At 65.0% G+C, this 5064-nt stretch overlaps 1 protein-coding gene across 5 annotated transcripts in view; it reads right to left on the bottom strand.

Annotated features, from left to right (window-relative positions):
- LOC138754664 (pre-B-cell leukemia transcription factor 2-like) overlaps window positions 1–4127 on the bottom strand; it is a 40792-nt gene extending 36665 nt beyond the window's left edge. Inside the window, exons 1-2 of one of the 5 annotated variants that reach the window (XM_069919274.1) lie at window positions 3871–4127; window positions 1123–1196 (exon numbers count right to left, since the gene is read on the bottom strand). In XM_069919274.1, coding sequence (XP_069775375.1) covers window positions 1123–1196; window positions 3871–4100 — 304 coding nt within the window. In that variant the 5' untranslated portion in view covers window positions 4101–4127. The remainder of the gene's footprint in view (window positions 1–1122; window positions 1197–3870) is intronic. The other 4 variants (XM_069919272.1, XM_069919273.1, XM_069919270.1 and 1 more) reach the window with 4 other exon arrangements.
- Between the last annotated feature and the right edge of the window lie 937 nt (window positions 4128–5064).

Below are 5064 nucleotides of genomic sequence, written 5' to 3'. Positions count from 1 at the left end.
TCTTCAGGTCATCCTGCACGAGGGACTCCCAGGTCCCTTTTGCATCTGGGGATTTTCAATGTTTGAAGGATGCCTCTCTATACAAAGGGGGGTCAGTGGAAGGGTGCATCAGAGCAAAGGGGAGGGGTCCAGTTCGGTGAGGGTGCCTGAGCATGATGGTTCTTGCACAAGGCAATGCTTGTGCAAGAGTCTGTTTTGCACACACATAAAGTTGTAAGGCACCAGAAAAAGGCCGAAGGGCCGATGATTACAGCCAGTAGAAGGTCACAAAATATCATTCCCGTTTCCGGTTTTCACAAACACCAACACCTTATTTATAGACATTTACATTTTCCAAAACCCCCGGCAGGCAGGCATTCTAAAAATGGACGCTTTTCCCTTCGTCAGAGCTAGACTTTTAACTCGTGAACCATCATCTTAGGATATTTCTGTCTCATCAACTCATTCCAAACAATATCCTCCCACAGTGTGGAGGACCAGCAACCCAGTTCGAACAACACCCACGCCTCACCCTCAGTGAGGCTAGGAGAGAAGCACACAGACACACACCACTACACTCACAGGCACACACACATGCACGCACACATACACACACCACCCACCCTCACAGGCCACATGTACACACCCTCACTCCCCAGACACACACACACACACCCAACCTCACAGACACACTCTCACAGGCACACAAACACACTCACCCTCACGGGCACACATACACCCACTTTCACAGGCTTGCATACACACACACACACCCCCCCATCACCCTCATCTATCCACCTACTCTCACAGGGAAGGGGGATAAAAGAGGGAGGGGGGAGGAGAGGGGGGGGGGGGGAGGAGAGGGGGGGGGAGGAGTGGGGGGGGGGAGGAGTGGGGGGGGGAGGAGTGGGGGGGGGGAGTGGAGTGGGGGGGGGAGTGGAGTGGGGGGGGAGTGGAGGGGGAGTGGAGTGGGGGGGGAGTGGAGTGGGGGGGAGTGGAGGGGGGAGGGGGTGGGGGGGAGCCACCATCCCTCTGCCTTTTTGTGTGTGAGAGAGAGAGGCAAGGACAGGATTGGAAGGGATTGGACCAGACACGAAACAACCACTCCTCCCCTCCGCCCTCCCCTGTCCAGACCACCCTCACCTGTCTTCTCCTTGATCTCGCACAGGACACTGAAGAGTGCAGGTTTCATTCGGTGGCAATTCAACGCGTGTTTCCTGCATTGAGGGAGAGACACGTGAAACAGGGGCAGAGAGAAAGGGGTATTGGGGGGCGGGGTGCGAGAATGGGTGGGGGAGGAGAGGAAACGCGGGGGGCGGAGAGGAAACGCGGGGGGCGGAGAGGAAAGCGGGGGCGGAGAGGAAACGCGGGGGGCGGAGAGGAAACGCGGGGGGCGGAGAGGAAACGCGGGGGGCGGAGAGGAAACGCGGGGGGGCGGAGAGGAAACGCGGGGGGAGGAGAGGAAACGCGGGGGGAAGGAGAGGAAACGCGGGGGGAGGAGAGGAAACGCGGGGGGAGGAGAGGAAACGCGGGGGGAGGAGAGGAAACGCGGGGGGAGGAGAGGAAAGGCGGGGGGAGGAGAGGAAAGGCGGGGGGGAGGAGAGGAAAGGCGGGGGAGGAGAGGAAACGCGGGGGGAGGAGAGGAAACGCGGGGGGGAGGAGAGGAAACGCGGGGGGAGGGAGAGGAAACGCGGGGGGAGGAGAGGGAAAACGCGGGGGGAGGAGAGGAAACGCGGGGGGAGGAGAGGAAAACGCGGGGGAGGAGAGGAAAACGCGGGGGGAGGAGAGGAAACGCGGGGGAGGAGAGGAAACGCGGGGGGAGGAGAGGAACGCGGGGGGAGGAGAGGAAACGCGGGGGGAGGAGAGGAAACGCGGGGGGAGGAGAGGAAAACGCGGGGGGAGGAGAGGAAACGCGGGGGGAGGAGAGGAAACGCGGGGGGGAGGAGAGGAAAACGCGGGGGGAGGAGAGGAAACGCGGGGGGAGGAGAGGAAACGCGGGGGGAGGAGAGAAACGCGGGGGGAGGAGAGGGAAACGCGGGGGGGAGGAGAGGAAACGCGGGGGGAGGAGAGGAAACGCGGGGGGAGGAGGGAGGGAGAGAGAAAACGGCTGTGGGGGGGGGGTTAGAGGGAACCGGTGTGGGTGGGGAGGTAGAGGGAACCGGTGTGGGTGGGGAGGTAGAGGGAACCGGTGTGGGTGGGGGGGGTAGAGGGAACCGGTGTGGGTGGGGGGGAGTAGAGGGAACCGGTGTGGGGGGGTAGAGGGAACCGGTGTGGGGGGTGGAGGGAACCGGTGTGGGGGGTAGAGGGAACCGGTGTGGGGGAGGGGGGTGTAGAGGGAACCGGTGTGGGGGGGGGTGTAGAGGGAACCGGTGTGGGGGGGTGTAGAGGGAACCGGTGTGGGGGGGGGGGTGTAGAGGGAACCGGGTGTGGGGGGGGGGGTGTAGAGGGAACCGGTGTGGGGGGGGGGGGTGTAGAGGGAACCGGTGTGGGGTGGGGGAGTAGAGGGAACCGGTGTGGGGGGGGGGGGGGGTAGTGGGGAAACCGGTTGTGGGGGGGGGGGGTAGAGGGAACCGGTGTGGGGGGGGGGGGGTAGAGGGAACCGGTGTGGGGGGGGGGGGTAGAGGGAAACCGGTGGTGGGGGGGGGGGGTGAGAGGGAACCGGTGTGGGGGGGGGGGTAGAGGGAACCGGTGGGGGTGGGGGTAGAGGGACCGGTGTGGGGGGGTAAGAGGGAACCGGTGTGGGGATGGGGGGGGGGGTAGAGGGAACCGGTGTGGGGGGGGGTAGAGGGAACCAGTGTGGGGGGGGTAGAGGGAAACCAGTGTGGGGGGGGGGTAAGAGGGAAACCGGTGTGGGGGGGTAAGAGGGAACCGGTGTGGGGGGGGGTAAGAGGGAACCGGTGTGGGGGGGGGGGGGTAAGAGGGAACTGGTGTGGGGGGGGGGGTAAGAGGGAACCGGTGTGGGGGGGGGGTAAGTGGGAAACCGGTGTGGGGGGGGGTAAGTGGGAACCGGTGTGGGGGGGTAAAGTGGGAACCGGTGTGGGGGGGGGGGGGGTAAGAGAGAACCGGTGTGGGGGGGGGTAAGACGGAACCAGTGTGGGGGGGGTAAGAGGGAACCGGTGTGGGGGGGGTAAGAGGGAAACCGGTGTGGGGGGGGTAAGAGGGAACCGGTGGTGGGGGGGGTTAAGAGGGAACCGGTGTGGGGGGGGGGTTAAGAGGGAACCGGTTGTGGGGGGGGGGTAAGAGGGAACCGGTTTGGGGGGGGGGTAAGAGGGAACCGGTGTGTGGGGGGGGGGGGGTGGGTAAGAGGGAACCGGTTTGGGGGGGGGGGTAAGAGGGAACCGGTGTGGGGGGGGGGGTAAGAGGGAACCGGTGTGGGGGGGGTAAGAGGAACCGGTGTGGGGGGGGGGTAAGAGGGAACCGGTGTGGGGGGGGGGTTAAGAGGGAACCGGTGTGGGGGGGGGTAGACGGAACCGGTGTGGGGGGGGTTAAGAGGGAACCGGTGTGGGAGGGGGTAAGAGGGAACCGGTGTGGGGGGGTGTAGAGGGATCCGGAGTGGGGGGGTGTAGAGAAAACCGGTGTGGGGGGGGTTGGTAGAGGGAACCGGTGTGGGGGAGGGTGTAAGGAGAACTGGGAGGGGGGGTAGAGAGAACCGGGGGGGTGTAGGGTGTAGCGGGGGGGGGGGGTGGTGACAGAAAGTTTTGCCGGCCCGCTCCGAGTCGTGTCCCGAATGGCCGCGACCCCCGGCCCCGGTTGGTGCATCGGCCGCCGGGCCGACATTGTTCGAGCCGCTGGGAAGCGCTTTGTTGGAGCGACGGCGTTTCGGCGCGGTGGGGCGGGGAGTGGGTGGTTTGGGTGGGGGGGAGGGGTTGGTTTGGGGGGGACGGGACCTACTTGGCCTGAGCCTCGTCCAGGCTCTGGTCCGTGATGGTCATGATCTGGTGCAGAATGTCCCCGATGTCCTGCTTCCGACTCTCCCCATTATCTGTCGGGCTTTCGCGCAGATGAGTTGCGAGCGGCTGGAGGCCTCCTCCGGGCATCGCGACCCCCCCCCCCGCCGCCGCCTCCTCCGCCGCCGCTCCCCCTCCTCCGCGGGCCTGCAGCAGGCGGCCCTGCTCCTCCATCCGAACGCGCAGGCTGAACGGGGGCAGAGCGGGGGTCCAGCGTTTTCCCCCCCCCCCCTCCCCCCCACCTCCTCCGGGGCGGCGAGCGCAGGCTTCAGAGCGGAGAGAGCCCGAGTGTAGCTCCTCTTCCGTCCTTCCCCCCCCCCCCTCCCTCGGTTGAGGGGGAGGGAGGGAGGGAGAGAGAGAGAAGGGGTGGGAAGGAAGGAGAGACAGAGAGGGGGTGGGAGGAAGGGAGGGAGAGATAGAGAAGGGGTGGGAGGAAGGGAGGGAGAGACAGAGAAGGGGTGGAGGAAGGGAGGGAGAGACAGAGAAGGGGTGGGAGGAAGGGAGGGAGAGACAGAGAGGGGGGTGGAAGGAAGGAGAGACAGAGAGGGGGTGGGAAGGAAGGAGAGACAGAGAGGGGGTGGGAAGGAAGGAGAGACAGAGAGGGGGTGGGAAGGAAGGAGAGACAGAGAGGGGGTGGGAAGGAAGGAGAGACAGAGAGGGGGTGGGAAGGAAGGAGAGACAGAGAGGGGGTGGGAAGGAAGGAGAGACAGAGAGGGGGGTGGATGGAAGGAGAGACAGAGAGGGGGTGGGGGGAAGGAAGGAGAGACAGAGAGGGGGTGGGAAGGAAGGAGAGACAAAGAGGGGGGTGGAGGAAGGAGGAGAGACAGAGAGGGGGTGGGAGGAAGGGAAGGAGAGATAGAGAGGGGGTGGGAGGAAGGGAGGGAGAGATAGAGAGGGGGTGGGAGGAAGGGAGGGAGAGATAGAGAGGGAGTGGGAGGAAGGGAGGGAGAGATAGAGAGGGAGTGGGAGGAAGGGAGGGAGAGATAGAGAAGGGGTGGGTGGAAGGGAGGGAAAGACAGAGGGGGTGGGAGGAAGGGAAGGAGAGATAGAGAGGGGTGGGAGGAAGGGAGGGAGAGATAGAGAAGGGAGTGGGAGGAAGGGAGGGAGAGATAGAGAAGGGGTGGGAGGAAGGGAGGGA

Source organism: Narcine bancroftii, chromosome 2, assembly GCF_036971445.1.
Source record: "Narcine bancroftii isolate sNarBan1 chromosome 2, sNarBan1.hap1, whole genome shotgun sequence".
In the NCBI taxonomy this organism is placed as follows: Eukaryota; Metazoa; Chordata; class Chondrichthyes; order Torpediniformes; family Narcinidae; genus Narcine; species Narcine bancroftii.
This window is presented reverse-complemented; position numbering and strand designations above follow the sequence as displayed.